The sequence below is a fragment of the Sardina pilchardus genome, chromosome 12 (genome assembly GCF_963854185.1).
Source record: "Sardina pilchardus chromosome 12, fSarPil1.1, whole genome shotgun sequence".
NCBI lineage: Eukaryota > Metazoa > Chordata > Actinopteri > Clupeiformes > Clupeidae > Sardina > Sardina pilchardus.
The window spans coordinates 17,484,591-17,502,090 of NC_085005.1; the positions used below are offsets into that span (position 1 = coordinate 17,484,591).

Below are 17,500 nucleotides of genomic sequence, written 5' to 3' on the forward strand. Positions count from 1 at the left end.
CCAATTTTATACAATGTCCTTTTCATCGAATGCTTATAACTGCATGTGGGTGTGTGCAGTTATGTGTGAATGTATTGGCAACCCTTATGCACTGTAAGGTGTGTTAACACTTAAGTAAGTAAGTAGGTTAGTAAATAATCTACTAACAAGATCTAATGGATAGTACTTGTAAATAGCCTACTACCTACTTGGTAATAGCTAAATGGTTTGTTAACACACCTTATTATAAAGAGTTGGCAATGTGTTCTGTTTGCATCAAGAACTAGAAAAGCACTCAGAGAGCGCAGACCTCTGCCAAGCGAAAACATAACCGCCTACTGCATCCAGACGGTATACAGATCACTTCCTTGGGTCATTTCGACCTTCCCTGAAAATTTTGTCAAAATCCATCCATAACTTTTTGAGTTATCTTGCGAAGAAACAAACAGACAAAGAAAGAAAGAAACAAACCAACAGACAGACAGACAAACAAACAAACAAACCCCGATGAAAAACCTTGGCGGAGGTACAGTAACAAAGCTGTTGTGTTTCTGTGCAACCACATCTGCAGATGGACAGCATCTGTTCTAAAGAGTCATGAGAGAGAAAGAAACACGTATCGGAGGAAAAGAGGGAGGACGTGTTTGAACGCTGCTGACCTTGTTGCGCTTGAAGTGGGCCCTGCGGCAGGCGAAGAAGCACTTCTCACTGCAGAAGCTCTTGAGCTGGCGGCCCATGAGGAGGGAGAAGCGACGCACACCTTCCCTCTGACACCACACACACACGATCAACACGTTCTGCACCTCCTCCACTGGGTGTGTGTGTGTGTGTGTGTGTGAGAGAGAGAGAGAGAAAGACAGAGAGGGAGAGGGAGAAGGAGAGGAAAAGAGAAAGAGGGAGAGAGAGGGAGGTTAGGGTGATACTACTCTGACAGAGATAAATAAAGAAATGATGAGGAATGACAGCATAAGTAATGGTTTACTGACTGATTGAATGAATGAATGAATGAATGAATGAATGAATGAATGAATGAATGAATGAACGAATGAACATGATGTATCATATATCTCAATCAGGCATAATGGCATGGGCTACTTCTTGAGTTTGTGTGTGTGTGTGTGTGTGCGTGTGTGTGTGTGTGTGTGTGTGTGTGTGTGTGTGTGCGTGTAGTAAAAAGCATCACACACCTGCAGATGGCTTGATGAGAGGTACGATGACATGTGTGGCTCGCGCCTCCTTCTCGTCGGAGGAGGAAGAGGAGGTGGTGGGGGAGGAGTTGGATCGAGCACTGACACCCTCTCTGGCTCCAAGAGACTCATTCTCTACGGATGTTCCCTCAACCTGACCACTTTGCACAGAAGTTTCTAGAAGGCAAAATTCACACAGAAACACCAAATTTAATTTCTTATATGCACTGAAAAGACTTCCGCAGAGATGTCCAGGTCAAAATTAAGTTCCATGTTGGGGGTGGTGGTAGCATAGTTGCTAAGGAACTGGGCTACTTTATTTTCATTTGAAGTCATTGTATGCTTTCCCAACATCAAGCCTAATTTCAACCAAAATCGATGGAGCAATAGTGATGCAAAAAGGGGATTGACTTTGCAACTGTGCCACTTAAGGGACAGCAGCACCAAACCAATGGTTAAATGTTAATGGAAAAAATATTTGTCAAATTCAGTCCTTTATTACATAATGTACAGACATCAAAACATCATATTATTTGTTTACTTTTCATCTTAAAATCCGCCTGCGCTGTGTTACTTAAGCCTACCTTACACTGACAGACTTCTGACTTTTGAGTAAAGCTTGAATGAGGGGCATTGGTTAAAAGACTACAATCTTTCAAGAATCTTTCCCAAATTTTGTCAAAGTCTGTCAGTGTAAGGTATAGGCTTTACTTGAGTAAAGAAGTTGGATCACTGGATTCAATTTGTGAATTCTGTCTTGGGCAATTAGAATACTAAGAGGATTGAAAGATATTATCTGCTGTAGCTACTAACTGTGGTCACATGTAACTCATCAGTAGACTACCTTACTAATTTTAGCTGTCGCTAATGTTCATAAACTCCAACTACGCAATCAGTAGCTCTAATTTGTCTGCTATTCCCATCACTGTCAACACTGAGTCTCAAGCCATTTTGTTATTTTTGTTCCTAGTGCTACTTTCGGGCATGTTTACGTCTAGCCGCTACATCTTAGCGCAGCAGAGCAATCAGTGGCTGCTGTGTGTTAACTGAGCTTCTCAGTCTTGTTTTGTGTGTGCGTAGCAAAGTTGAATCTATAGCCATGTTTATTCGTGTTTCTGTTCAGTGTTTTTTTCAGCTGTGGTTATGTTGACATGACACTACAGCATCTGATTTTTTCCAAAAGGAAAAACTTTGAACTAGGACAGCAAGCTCACATTCATGCAAAATCACTGTGATAAACATCACAAATCCTAATTTAAATTAATTAAATATTCAATCCCACTTTAAAAAATTAAGTAAAGCTAATTACTTGTCCAAAATCAATTTGCTCATTGAACACCATGATCAAGACCCTGAACGTCAACATTGGGTGGGCAAAGGCAATGCTATGTGCAACAATGATAGCTTGCTTTAGTTCATGCACAAGACATTTTGCTCATCACCCGATTTAACACTTTGTCCATCATTCACATTAAGGACCCATAGGGTTCACATAGGCGTATGATCCCATCTGTTTTCTCTGTGTCTCCACTGCAGACTGTCTGTGGTTCCCATTTCCAGTGCTCTGTGCACACAGTCCATGGCTGTGTTTACATCTTGCTGAAGCCACAGAATCTGCAGCTGTGTCATCACGGGCCATGTTTTGACTACGCGTTCCTGTTGTACCAGTGTAGCCCTCAGTGGTGGTCACTGTTTGGTCTGTTATCTTATAGGCGGAGTCTGTGATTCTAAACCAGTTCACCTTCTGTGAAGTTCAGTTACAGTAAGTGCTCCTCATGATCTTCCAGCTGTTTGCTCTGTCTCTGCTAAAACACAACAGTCCTGACGTTGAAAATAGGAAACTGAGGGATCAAACCATACTTATTTGCAACCAATCAACACCTTCCTTCAGGAGCTCAGAAGGGAGGTGTAATTTGATTGACTGCTGAGCTCAAATGTCAACCTCACGAAGCTCGAGGAAAGTTCAACTACAGCTAACTGCGAGAACACATCTGTTTTTGATTTGTAATATGATTGGCTTTCCAACAAACATTTTCAATAACTGTGTTTAACTGATATCACAGACTGCACTTTGGAGGTCTAGCTAAAGCAGAGGACATGCTGTCCTCCATGAGCAGGATTTAAGACCGACGACCCAGGGCCGGATATAGGACTGTGCAGTTGTGTGTGTGTGTGTGTGTGTGTGTGTGAGAGAGAGAGAGGGAGAGAGAGAGAGAGAGAGAGAGAGAGAGAGAGAGAGAGAGAGAGAGAGAGAGAGGAGAGAGAGAGAGAGAGAAAACACTGTGTCGGTTTCTGAGGTGTATCCTGTACAGTCAGAGTTTGAGATCGACCCAGGGCCGGATATATGTGTGTGTTTGTGTGTGTGTGTGTGTGTGTGTGTGTGTGTGTGTGTGCAGGTTTCTGAGGTGTGTGTTCTGGTCGCTCTGACCTCTCAGCACGGACACATGGCGTTTGACACAGGGCTTTCTGCTCTCAGCTCCAGAGACGTCTCTCAAGTCCAATTCTTCATAGCCATACCAGCCCAGCAGCTCGTTCATGGTGCTCTCTGCAAAAGACTACACACACACACACACACACACACACACACATACACACACACACACACACACATATACAGAGAGAGAGAGAGAGAGAAAGAGAGAGAGAGAGAGATGGAATCAAATACTTACACCCACATTCATATCTACATCTACTATATGTGCATCAACAAACACACATGCTTACAATGAACAAACAGGCGCAAAATACACAGAAATTATTGGGGACATGTGTGTGTGTGTGTGTGTGTGTGTGTGTGTGTGTGTTGCAGAGAGGGATGGGGGTAATGTGATCTCTCTTGGTCTGAAATCAGAGCAGACACCCAACACTGGGACACAGACTTCTCGGAAATACCCTCCCTCCCTCCCGAACCTTTCAACTCAAAACACACACACACAACCATGGCCCCACTATCTATCTATCTATCTGTCCATCTATCTGTCTATCTATCTATCTATCTATCTATCTATCTATCTGTCTGTCTGTCTGTCTGTCTGCCTGTCTACTTCTGTCTCTCTTTCTCTCAAAATTCCAAATGACTTTCTTCTATTCTACACTCTCTTTCCTCTTCTCTCTCTGGGTGGATCTTCACACCACGCTCACACACACACACACGCACGCACGCACGCACGCACGCACGCACGCACGCACGCACGCACGCACGTACGCACGCACGCACACACACACACACACACACACACACACACACACACACACACACACACACACACACACACACACACACACACACACACACCAAAAGCAGCATGTAGACTGACTACCATGCTCTCCAGGACATCAGACGTCAGACAGCCTTCTCTCTGTGTCTGTGGCACCTCTCTACTCACCCCCCTTCTCTGTCATCTGATCCTGCACTTTTCACTCTTTCTACAAACACACACACACACACACACACACGCACACACACACACACACACACACACGTAGACAGTCTGGAGAGGCCTGAGACTGGTTCAGAGCATTCTTTCTTTCTGTCTTTCCTTCTTTCTTTCTTTCTTTCTGTCTTTCTTTTCAGTCTCTGAAACCACAACTAGTAAGTAAGTTCGGAATGGGTGTGAACACTGAAGAGTCAATTCTGTTAAGACATACAGTATGTACTGTGTGTGTGTGTGTGTGTGTGTGTGTGTGTGTGTGTGTGTGTGTGTGTGTGTGTGTGTGTGTGTGTGTGTGTGTGAGAGAGAGAGAGAGAATGACAGAGAGAGAGAGAGAGAAAGAGAGAGATTTTGGAAGCAAGGCAAATCTGGTAATGAACCTCTGCTTTTGGGGTACTGGCCTAGTGTGTGTGTGTGTGTGTGTGTGTGTGTGTGTGTGTGTGTCAGCGCAGTAGTTTATTGCATGGATTACATCAGAGCTCCCTCCCAGATCACGTTCGGTTCGCCCGTTTTGTTTTACCGTTTTCTCATTAAGGCGAGCGGGCGGACGGTTTTCCCCGCTCCGCTCCCACAATGTTGTTTTTGTTTCTTTTTGGCAGTTCAGACAAACATCTGCTTTGTGAGGCGGACGGCAGTCTCCCCAAGCCCCGCCGAGGGAACGAGGCCAACGGCAACAATCGCCGGCTCGACCCCGGATCCAGCGAGGGCGAGCTTACATCAGGAGGATATATGGTTTCACGTGTTTGGATTAAAATTAGTTAACTTGAAACTCGACCCCCTTTGTGAATATTATGTTCTTCTACTCCACAAGCCACTCTGTCTAGCGCACTCAAAGAATACATTTCCTTTCTCACGAATACAGAGCTCCACACTCCCCACCCCACTCCACACGCCTCCCCCGAACGAGGCCTCACTGCTTTGGGACTTTTACATGACGATTTTGGGCTGCTCTCACAGCAGACCTTCCTATGAGCTATACTTCTGCATCAGTCCTACACCACAGTCTACCTGTCGGAACAGTCCGTATAGCCTAGTATTTGCCACATCAGTCCTGGCCACTTTGACCCAACACACACAGCCTCATTTACTAAACGTATTTTCACTTTTCAGCATGTTGCATGAATGCTGAAATAAACTATTGATCCGCTGATTGGAGTGCTGGCTCACACTGAGGCAAGTGTATATGCAGGCTATGTATGTATGTATGTATGTATGTATGTATGTATGTATGTATTGTTTATTATTATTATTATTATTATTATTATTATTATTATTAAGTGCAGTTGCAAGTGAGACATGTCGCGGATATGCACATCTGGAAGGTTCACTATACCTAACATAGCCTGCACATCTGGAAGCACATAGGTTAGGCCTATACAAGAGGAGGACACGCCGTAAAAGCATGCCTGCACTTCATTTGCAAACTCATCAATCGCAAAAAAAAAAAAACAGTTGTTTTAGACGGTCTCTCCGTTTAGTGGGGAAAGACCCTTACCTTCATCTCCGAGTTGAGTTCCCGTTTGACGGGGCGTGCGGGTTTCCTGCTGCGCTTGATCTCAGACGGTCTCTCGGCTTCCATCTCGCGCATTGTCGTACAGATGGCACCGCTGACGGGGATTCAGGAAAGACCGGGACCTCTCGCGCCCGCGGACGAGAGGAGGAAGCAGTCAGGCGCGCGGTGCAGGACTGTCATCTCTAGTTGTCGACGGCTGTCACAGGAGAGGTCCCGTTTGCACGCGGGCAGTGTTGAAACGTTCCTGGCCTCTGGCTTGGCGCGAGGGAGGAGCGAAAACGGTAACTCGACACGTGCTCTTGTTCTCCACAATCTCAGCCGACCCGTCTGCACTTCAGCGCGAGAACTTTCATCTGCATGTGTTTGTGTGAGAGTCTCTCTCTCTCTCTCTCTCTCTCTCTCTCTCTCTCTCTCTCTGTCTCTGTCTCTCTCTCTCACACACACACACACACACACACACACACACACACTCACACACACAGTCTGTGTCTGGAGTTCAGTGTGCGTTATGAAACCATCATATTATTTATCATGAAATCTGGAATCATATTCTCTCTCTCTGTGTGTGTGTGTGTGTGTGTGTGTGTGTGTGTGTGTGGTGTGTGGTGTGGTGTGGTGTGGTGTGGTGTGGTGTGGTGTGTCGTGTGTGTGTGTGTGTGTGTGTGTGTGTGTGTGTGTGTGTGTGTGTGTGTGTGTGTGTAAACAGAAATGTTATCCAGCCTCAGGTCTCAGGTTTCTGGCTGCAGTGGGCCCTGGGGACTCATCCGATCCAGTCAGGTCTAGAGACAGAGGAGGAATCTCTCTCTCTCTCTCTCTCTCTCTCTCTCTCTCTCTCTCTCTCTCTCTCTCTCTCTCTATATATATATATATATATATATATATATATATATAAATAAATAAATGTATGTATGTATGTATGTATGTATGTATGTTACAGTAATTCATGTGGAGTCCTCTCTCAAAATGTTGCAGGATTGTATGTATTCAGAGGCTAGATGTGTAGGCTACATTCATCTATTTAGATGACGAATGAAGTTTCAGTTATTTTGCTATGTTCATGTTCATGAATCCAGAGGAAGGTTTCCTCCATTCTGGGGTTGTGGTTTCTCTTATGTGTTAATGTTTAGGACGTTATGGAGATGCAGTTCATCCTCTTCAGCTCCATTCATTGCCCCATAAAACGTAAGGGTCTGGATCTCGGAGCCTGCGCATTGTCAATTGCTTACTCTGTTGAAGATTTCTCATTTGAATAAAATATGTTGCCAATTTGCAATAATTTCTTATTGCTTTGTAGTAATGTCGTTTTTTTAGGCTACTTGTTTAATATTATAATATCTATCCAGTTGTCAATGTAGTTTTGGCTCTTTTTTTCAAATTGTTTTAAATTCTATGCAGTGCTTGAGCTTTTGGTTGTTGATCAGCAGATGGGGGCAGAATTGTACTGCTATGTCTTGAATATCAAAAAGGAAAGGGCCAAGTTCTATTATACAGCCATGAATGTGTACAGTGGGTGTACACTTTCAATTTCTTTCAGTGTGTTGACAAATTATTTATTTTCCATGATTTGCTGTGAAAATCTCAAGAGTGTGTACTTCCGATATGTCTAAATTAATTTCATAATTGTATGACACTTGATGATTAGGCTATGTAATTGTATGTTTCATCCCACTTAAATTACGGTTACTTTTATCATGTTTTTTCAAGCAAGTTACCGAATGCCAAAATGACTGACCAACGCAGAGTGAGTGGAATTGGTCAGATGCCCCATTTATTTAATGCAGTCAGTTGACTGTTGATATGAATAGATGTGTTAAGGGTGAAATAAATTATTATATGAAATATTAAGATAGATAAATATTTGGACAGTCATTAAAACTTGAGCATGATATTTATGTCAGTCAGTTCAATTTTGACCTAACCACATTGTAAACATTGTAAATTGCTTCTTAGGAAGGGCCTATTTTGACCTCTAGAGGACGCTGTCAATCTATTTAAAATCCAAATTAGGTGTATGTTTCATACATTGCCGGTAGATGTCGTGTTCGTACCACTAGGCGTAACAGGTGTCCTAATTGTAGTGGTCTGCAAATGTTTGTAGATCATATCATTTTGCGCATGCCCCGAAAGTACCAGCAAAGTTGATAATATAAACCCATGTATAAACCCTAGCAGCTAGCATGCATGTCTTCCGTTGCCCCGAAATACCATGTGATCAACGTTTTTGATGAAATTCAGACCTTTCTCCTGCAATAATGTCGGACATAAAAGCTAGTATAAACCCAAATATATTCATTACAGTTCATTGTCGTAGGCTACAGCGTACAGCAGAGCAGCCATTGAAGGCATACACTAATCGACATATAATGACATGAATTGAAATAATTGATGGCATCCATAAACTCATATCATAGAATCCATCCATAGAATCATTGAACTTTCTTTGCCATTTATCTAAAAAAAAAAAAAAAAACCCTCAGAAACATAGCCTAGACGTCTCATCCGTGGCTCTGATTTACGTCACACCTGTCCGTCATCACCGGCAGTATAAATGGCGTGGGTGCTGTACCGGTGTTGAGTTCTCAGTTACCCAGAGACTGGCTTGTGAACGCGTGCAGCTCTTTTTTTCTTCCTGCAGCCAAAATTGTGGAGCATCGCAAAATGCCTGGACTAACTATCTGCCAACTCGGAGTGCTTCTCTTCGTTCTCTGTTTGTCAGCACAGGTAGGCTACGTTTTGTGAAAATCTCTTCCAAACCATACCAATGATAGTAAACTATGTGTTCCTCTCAGACACTTGTTTTTTTAATTGATTCGTAACGGTAACGGTGGATTGACGAGTGAAACATTTGGCTGCTTTCTCGTGGTGTTTTGGTAAAAAAAAAAACACCTGGTGCTTCAAATTCAACTTTCTGAGCAACAAGTGACGCTAACTAGATCAGTGATGAACTCGTTTTTGGGAATAAACTCAAGGTGGGGACGCCCAAACACTGCGGCCGAGGCGGCATCGTAATGTCTACCGTTTTGTAGGTTTCCATGGTCTCCAAACGCTGGAGTGTCATGAATCATTTAAGGCCACTGTATACCGAACTCGCCCATCAGAGGTAAAGTTTCTCAATACGGCGCGACATTGCAACCTGATCTGTCCCTATGAGCAGAGCCGTTGCATTTTCATGCGCATCCAAAACGCCCGTGGAGCTTTACTCGGGTGGTGTTCGTTTTCCCACAGTACAACTCTCCCTGCAAGTGCCCCCTAGCATTTATTGAAATGCGGCATTCATTAAAAAAAATATTCCTGTCAACTTGCAGCTATGCTGCCTTCACTAAAAGGCGTGGGCTTTCGTACATTCTGTACAGCGTAGGCTAATGTTGTGCATGTGTTATGTCTGAGCACGCTAAATGGGCACGGGTTTGGTCGTTACGCCCTTCGGCGAGTTAAAGTTTGTATTGGATAGAGCCGTTTTGGATCTCAAAGGAGTTTGGGGTCAGGTTCCCTAACTGGTATGCGACTTCCATAGGTTAAATGGTACGGCCCTGGGTAGTTATGCGGGAGGTCTTATCGGTCACAGTAGCTGTCACCCCATAAAGTAAACCAATTTGACAAAATTCTCATCGAGGCCAGGTGATTGCCGTAATAACGCAATGGGTGTCCTTCTCTTGTGTCCCTACAGGTCGTCGCCCAGAACAGCACGGTAATGCCGGGTAACTCTACGATGAACGCCACTGCGGCCGCACCAGTCACACAGAGTAACCCCAACGTGACCACGCCTAAATCTGCCGCGAGCCCCTTCAATGCAGCCGGCGTGGTCCTGCTCCTCGGCGTCACCATGGTTACGTCTGTGCTGCACCGTTTTCTGTAACATGTTCCCATTTCTACGTTCCCGCGCACACCTTTGGCAAACCGAAGATGCAATAGGCCTACTGAAACTCAGCTTTGCAAATCCCCGAAGTACAGAACGATACAGTTTATAAACGGACTCTGGACTCTCGCATGCAATTTGAAGGATGTCCCCCTGAACCAGACTATGGTCGACACCATGGATGAGGGTCAACTAGGCTCATGGGAAGAGAATGGAGGAATTCATTATAACTACGACGGCGTCATTTATTGTAGGACGGGGCTTTTTTTTGTGTTTTGGAAACTTGGTGAATGCTTAAAGTCTCGCTCTATGTCCCAACGCTGAGTTTTAAACGTTCCATGTCTTGCGTCGGGCTGGGCGGCTTTAGGCATACCTGTTCTGGGGAAAAGGGGATGCTTCTTTGTAAACAATAGTTTATATTTTGTACGAATTGCAAAATTGTTTTAAATGTTTGTTAGTTGGATAAAAATGTTGTAATTAATAGTTGTCAATAAATGGAACAAAACATCATGTCTGCTCTGTGTCTGGGTTGTGAAGGGAAAGTCTCACCCTTCAAATGGCCTTTAACTTAAAAAATATGGATTGATTGAGGTGCCTGTACACTGGATCAAATTGAGAGGCAGAGTAAGGAATTTGAACGTGTGTGCTCAAGCATAGCTGACCACGGCTTAGTCCATTGCTTCTATCCAGTCCATCCCTTCAGAAATTGCTGTTAGAGTGGCTATTCAGATGGGCACTCTTAGTATTACATTTGTTATGGCTTTCTGTTTGGTTAAGGGTGCTGCTGGTATTTTTGGGGCTTTTGAAGATATTTGGCCCCCAATAATGTGCTGTTCTATTGGTAAGAGTTCCTGATATCAGCACAGCCCTGGGAAATGTCTTAAAGTGGGTAGGTATCACCCGATTCAATCCTGGAAGCTTGTTTTGTGTTGGGTCAACATTAGTTTGAAGTCTGAAACCTGGTGTAGGCTCTATACATGGGTTTCATCAGGTCCCTTTCCACAGGTGTATACAATCAAGCACCTGAATTATGAATACAGACTGCATAGTGCTTGATTAACACACCTGTGGAAAGGGACCTGATGAAACCCATGAATTGAAGGCTTTCCAGTTGGAACTCTGACTGGCCAGCACTTATTGTGCTTGAGTTGTAAACATGAGCTGGCCACAAGGTCTCGTGCATGGTGGGAAATGGAGTTTGTTTCAGGTGAGTCACCCACAATACAACAGCTGCAAGTCAAGGTGGATCCAGTGTTCCCTTAGCTCATGTTATACCCATGGTAATATTGCATAGAACTGGAGAGGAGGAAATACAGCTTCCGTTCATTTCAATGGCCCATGTTAGGCTAGCTACTTCAGCCAAAAAGTTTGAAATGCACCACAACCATCTTTTTTTCCCAAAATGGAGTCTTGTGAAGATCATTTCCACCTAGAGTTAGTCGATCAGGTGTCATGTTACAGATAAAGACGGCATAGTATTGTACTCTGTCGTCAATGCAGATTGGTGGTCGAGCTGGCAGTTTCCTGCTGGGAGAATCTACCAATCCACTCGGATAATTTTGTGACCATTGGAAATGTGGCACCTAATTTGCTTGTTAGTGTCAATGCCAATTTTAAAGATGGCAGCCAGCTGGGATGCTAGCTGGCTGTAGCTTACTCTTCAAATCCCGACCCTAAGGTTATACTAATGCGTGATATGCATCTCCAGAGAGTTCTGTTGGGTATATCTGATGGGCAGCCACGTGCCGGAGTGCCTGTTTGTGTGTCCGTGTCCCTTATTGTGTATCTTCTCCTTGCTTTGTTTGGTTCCTCCCTTGTGCAGGCGTGTAATGTGAAACACCTGCATGAAAAATTCATCACGCTAATCAATGATTAAAGCTTCACACAAGGTACACACACACACGCGTGGAAGAGAGTGTGGACACTAAGGGAAAGAGGAACTGGAGTGGCCTACATTCTGCGTCATTTGTGATCTCACCCAGCCAACCCAGTTAAAAAATATAGCACGCTGTCTCCATCTCTGACACACACACACACACACACACACACACACACACACACACCTTATGCAGAGCTTAAACACACAGTCAGGTGGCTGTGAGCGTGTATACGACTTCAGCACTCTTTACAGACACCCAGATATTGCCCTTCAGACACCCTAGATATATTTAGCTGTATGTCATCTCTTCTTCTTCCTCTTCTCTCTCTCTCCATTTACTCTTTCCTCCTCTTTTCTCTCTCTCCATTTACTCTCTTTCCTTCCTCCTCCTTTTCTCTTTTCCACTCACTGTTCCTGTTAAATCCTTAAGAAGAGAATTAATTGATTAAGCAACTTCCTCAATGATTTACTCATACACTCTTAAAACGAATGTGTCGTTCCTATCTGGACACAGAGAGGTGTTAAAAAAACAACACAAGTTGTGTGTCATCGTCAACAAATAACAAATAAAAAAGGAAACAACACAGATGTGCTGTCCTTATCTAGACACAAAAACAACATGCATCCTTTTGAGAGTGTAGTAAATTGAATATAACCAATAATTCATCAGTATGGATGAATCCAGATTATTATATTTGAGGAGTGACTTTAGAGATGGTGCCTGTTGGCAATATGGCTATATAACCAGTCAGGAGTCTGGGCTTGGGTGGGCAGAGTTTGGACAAACAGGAAAAACAAAACTGAGTTTTAATTAGATGCATGTACTGTAGAGCTGTTTTCCGCACTCAGCACTGAGCTCTCACTCTCTCACTCTCTCCCCCACTCCTTTTTTCATTACTCTCTCTCTCCCTTCCTCTCTCTCCCCCCCCCCCACTCCTTTTTCATTACTCACTCTCTTCCTCCCTTTTTCTCCCAGTGTCTCTCCCACACACTGTTGCTTACTCTTTTTCTCTATTCCTCTCGCCGTCCTGCCTGTCTGCCACACACACACACACACACACACACGCGCATGCGCGCGCGCGCACACACACACACACACACACACATACACAAACAAATACAAATGTAAATACACTCACCCTTTTTTTCAGTGACATAATATGCCCTCTCAGTGTCACCCATGACTTATCACCGCAAGTGTGTTTGGAGTGTTTCTCAAAAGCAGTTCACTCTTCCAGGCCAGGTGTCACGGCTGAGGCATAAGGCCAGATGGTCTTTCTGCACACGGCCCATTTCTTTTTTATCATGACTCCTGTATTTCCATCATCAAAACTGCCTGAGGACATCCACACATTGTCTCTCTCTTTCTCTCTCCTGCTATTCAGATAAAGGCACGGGTCTGTGACCACTCAACTTAGGGTTCTTAAACAGACACACGCTCACTCATTCACTCACTCACTGAGTCACTCACATAGACTTAACCATAATACAACCATAGTATCCACAAGCTAAAGATTCCAAGCAATGCTGTTGTAGTATGCTTAAAATTAAACATGTGTTCGTATGTGTGCAATAATAATAGAATAATGTGTTTTATTTATACGGTGCCCTTCTCAAACTCAACAGCTTGTGCGTATGTTTACATAAGATGATATGACTAATGATTTTAAGGTCTGTGTTTCACATTATTGTGTTGCCACTTACTGTTTTTGATAAATGTATCTAAATATCCAACTCAATGTTCCAGTCTATGACCAACAACATCGCAGGACTGGGCTGGAATAATGTTAAATCCTTAAGAAGAGAGTTGATTTAAAAGCTACTTTTTCTACGATTCTGGCTGCATGTGGTAGAATGAATATGAAACCATAATTCATCACTATTGAAGCATCTAGATTATTATTTTTGAGGAGTGACTTTAGAGATGGTTTCTGGCGTCGGCAATGGCTATAACCAGTCAGGAGTCTGGACTTGGGTGGGCAGGGAAAACAAAACTGAGTTTTAATTAGCAGAGTTGCTTTCCTCAAAACACTCAGGTGTGTCTCTCTGTCTCTCTGTCTCTCTCTCTCTCTCTCTCTCTCTCTCTCTCTCTCTCTCTCTCTCTCTCTCTCTCTCTCTCTTTCTCCCTGTGTGTGTGACTTCATGAATAATCCACCAAAAAGCTTTAAGCTCCTCTGGATCTGTGGGTGTCATTTGTGTGGATCTTGTTGCTAAGCAGCGGGGGTCCTTGCCAGGCTCGGTGTTTCCCGGGCGATGAAGTGGGGACATGAGGACACAAGGATACACTTACACAAATACACACACACACACACACACACACACACACACACTGAATAGAGTATGTGTTAGTGGTCTGAGAATGATGAAAAGAAACAAGCGGCCTGTCGATCAATAGGAACATTATTGTCCCAGTCTATGGTCTATGGCTCAGACTGATAGACATACGAAAACACTTCACGGGATCCATCAGCAGTACAGTTGGGGTCCCTGTCACACACACACACACACACAATCACACACAGTAGTAGAGTAATATAAGGGTCGCCTGTACATTTGTTATTTAGTAACCCATAAAAAGCCTGCCAAATGTAATGTGTGAGATACTCCTCACACAGACATTGCATATTATATGTAAGAGCGAAACCTTTCCAATGATGTTAGCAGCTAGTTGTTGTGATAAACAGCTCTTGGGAAACCCAACATTGTATTTACATGACATTTATTCATATTTACCTTCTGCTTACAGCTCTGCACACCCACTACTCTCGGTGGAATATCTCACAAACTCTACACTCAATACACGTTAAATTGTATATCTATAAATAGCAGACCTCAATACGAGGATAAACCAGACCATTCCTGAGTAATCCAGGTTTTGAAATTGCAGCACGTTTCTACATGGTCTCCAACTTTGGGCTGAAATTCTAATGCAATAGCACTCCAAAATAATGAACTTCCTTTCCATAAGAATCAGAAGTTGGTCATAGCATGCACAGCTCAACTGTGCTTGTGTCTGGCATTGGCACATGTGCAAGCACAGCTTACTTCAGGTCAAAATGCAGAAGTATAAGGCACATTACTCATCCAGTGGTTCAGGGATGAGGTTTCAGCGAAGAAAACTATTCATATTGAATAAAATATTCATGTCAGTACAAATTGTTTAGCCTTAAAGCAGGGCTGTCAAACTGACATTAGGCAGTAGGCCGGATTTATTGGAATGAGACAGTCATGGGGGCAGTCATTGTCATGGTCGTTAAAATGTTTTTGCATGGGTATCAGAGTGTTGTTTGATGATTGTATTCTTTTACTACACCCACTTACAGTATCAGCAAACAAATACAAATCACGTACTGCTGTCATATGCTGTTTTCTCTCTCACTTGAAATACCCTACTTTCATTTGAGTTTTTTCAAACTCTTCCTGCAGAGGATGGTTTGTAGTGTTGGGTTTAATCAATTTATCATATGTCAGAGATACTGCTTATTATTACACATTGTTGAAGACAACTGGATGTAAAAATATGTATATATTTTTCTAATTTTCCCAAAAGTATACCCAAAGGATCTTGGGGGCTGTATGAAACCTGCTGGAGGGGCTATAATCTGGCCCCTGGGCCTTTCTTTGATAAAATCAGTCATGGCAAAAAATGGTAGGTATATGTATCCACCTATGTAATTGTCTTCCTGTACGTTACTTTAGATAAAAGTGTCTGCTATATGAATACAGTAAGTGAGGGTGTTGTAGTAGTCGATTAATGACCACAGCCACCAAGAGTTGGGTGGCACATTGAGTTATAGTTATGGCCTGATTTTTCTTTATTCTTTATAGTATGAAGTGGCCCGACAGGGCAACAGAGACAACATAGTCAGAGAAGGTTAATTGACACATTATGACAAGGAGGCAACTGGTGTTTACACTTCTGTTTTGGAATTTGGAACTGTTTGTTTGTTGTCTGTGAAAATACTGGGGATGTTAGTATATGTTGTGGGGTAAACAGTGAGGGAGAGTAGTGTGTTTACTTGCTATTGTCTGCAAGTGTGTGTGTGTGTGTGTGTGGGCGGGGTACCAGTGGTTATCAGTCGATCAGAGTCTTAGATAAGCATACTGAGCCACAGAGGTGTTAGGCTTTATCAAGCTTTAGCTCCTTACCAGCAAAATAAACAAATCAATCAACAACCCATCAATGTGTGTGTGTGTGTGTGTGTGTGTGTGTCTGTGTGTGTGTTTCTGTGTGTCTGTGTCTTTCTGTTATCATGGCACCGAACGGGGTGGGCATTATCTTATTTTAATTATTAACATATTAAAGTACAACATTAAAGTGTAGACTTTTGTAATTTAAAAATGCCAAATTGAATTGATCAAGATTCCATTTATAAAAGCAGTAAAAGTGGAAATATCCAAGAAGGGTGAGCACCTTTGCATTTTGAATGCAAAATTGTATTCTGTAATTTGTATTTTATTGGGTTGAAGAGTAACCCTCTCATCCCACTCACTCAACCACACGGTTACTTGCTCACCCACATATACTGTGCGTTGCCTGTTTTTGGTTGAACTTTGAAACAATTTTGACTGACAGTGATTATACACAAGGCATCTTTCTGAGCAATATTGTCTCTGCCATATTGTCTATGCCAGACATATCTGCCACGTTCCCATTGATATTGGGCAACTTATTGTTGTTGAGAACTTTAAAGTGTAACTGCACCCTAAAATACGTTTTTTGAGCTGTTGATTGATTGAAATTACTCATAAGTGGTGAACTACACTATTACCTGGGTTAATATTGACATAAAATTGTGCTTCCCGAGAAAAGTAACATTTCGTATGATTTTGTACTGGAGATATAGCTCTCCGCGCCTTCAACAGGTTGAAACATGCCATGGCATTTTGGTCCAAAATGCTATTGGAATGCTGACGTAGTCCTGTACTTTTCTGGCGACTCTACGTCACCGGGTCGTTACAAATTAGGAATGAAACGCCCCAACACCTGCTGCCCTGATTAGCCTATACCTGTGATAAGCCATGTCTGCAGCACTCACTGATCTACATAAAGAAAGATAGAGGATGGGATAGACTATCCCACTGTTGCCGCCCCATCATTCTTTATGTAGATCAGTGAGGATCGAGGCTCGAGGAGCGAGGGAGGACGTATAAACGCTGCATGAGAGGCACCTATGGACTACGTCAGCATTCCAATAGCATTTTGGACCAAAATGCCATGGCATGCTTCAACCTCAAAAAGATGCCCCATATAAGACAATTTCAAGCATTAGGCATGCACTGGCAAAGGCAGAGACTTCAATATCTCTGTTATGTCAGTATACTATGAGTTTGAAGTTATTCTGTGGATTCAATTTAAATTTGTTGCCCATCCCTGGCCCTGAGCAGGGTGGTACACAAACATACACACACACACACACACAATATTCAAAATACACACACACACACACACACACACACACACACACACACACACACATATATAAGTTAATTTACATCACCATCCTTTGCATGGCAAACTTCTCCAGGCTTCATTAAGAAAAGTCTGATCTCAACACACATGTACACACAAATACATTTGATATAAACAACACAGACCATGCATGTTCGCACAGGGCAGCGGTAATGTTGTAAAAGATATATGAAGGATGACAG

At 43.0% G+C, this 17,500-nt stretch overlaps 1 protein-coding gene across 1 annotated transcript in view; it reads right to left on the reverse strand.

The window, feature by feature from the left end:
- The window catches only part of sobpb (sine oculis binding protein homolog (Drosophila) b), a 13,523-nt gene extending 7,194 nt beyond the window's left edge, over window positions 1–6,329 (reverse strand). Inside the window, exons 1-4 of the mRNA XM_062550739.1 lie at window positions 6,093–6,329; window positions 3,595–3,721; window positions 1,167–1,343; window positions 639–790 (exon numbers count right to left, since the gene is read on the reverse strand). Coding sequence (XP_062406723.1) covers window positions 639–790; window positions 1,167–1,343; window positions 3,595–3,721; window positions 6,093–6,185 — 549 coding nt within the window. The 5' untranslated portion in view covers window positions 6,186–6,329. The remainder of the gene's footprint in view (window positions 1–638; window positions 791–1,166; window positions 1,344–3,594; window positions 3,722–6,092) is intronic.
- Window positions 6,330–17,500: the final 11,171 nt, after the last annotated feature.